Source organism: Penaeus monodon, chromosome 19 (genome assembly GCF_015228065.2).
Source record: "Penaeus monodon isolate SGIC_2016 chromosome 19, NSTDA_Pmon_1, whole genome shotgun sequence".
NCBI lineage: Eukaryota > Metazoa > Arthropoda > Malacostraca > Decapoda > Penaeidae > Penaeus > Penaeus monodon.
This window is the reverse complement of record NC_051404.1, coordinates 26,647,642-26,647,910: the sequence shown is the minus strand read 5'-3', so window position 1 is coordinate 26,647,910 and position 269 is coordinate 26,647,642. Positions and strand designations below refer to the sequence as shown.

General features: G+C 43.5%; 1 protein-coding gene across 1 annotated transcript in view; it reads right to left on the bottom strand.

The window, feature by feature from the left end:
* LOC119585142 (von Willebrand factor A domain-containing protein 7-like) overlaps nucleotides 1-269 on the bottom strand; it is a 19,876-nt gene that overhangs the window by 16,635 nt on the left and 2,972 nt on the right. Inside the window, exon 5 of the mRNA XM_037933771.1 lies at nucleotides 127-232. Within this exon, the coding sequence (XP_037789699.1) occupies nucleotides 127-232 (106 nt within the window). The remainder of the gene's footprint in view (nucleotides 1-126; nucleotides 233-269) is intronic.

The following is a 269-nucleotide window of genomic DNA, read 5'->3' as shown; positions in this document are numbered from 1 at the left end:
TTTACCTCGATCTCCCTTTAACGTTTTTCTCCTTTTATAACCGAGAACCCTATAACAAAACCAAAACATCCGATATTATTTGAACAAATTACGTATTATTTTCTGATAGATAACATCAGGACTTACCATCCGTAGGCTTCGAGACAAGGAACCCACTCGCAGCCTCGTCTACGTACTGGTAATATCCGGTAGTGAGGCCTGCTCCGATCACCACGTTCTCGGTACAGGGACCCTGTGGTTCATGTGACAGGAGTTGTGTTAGTATGAAC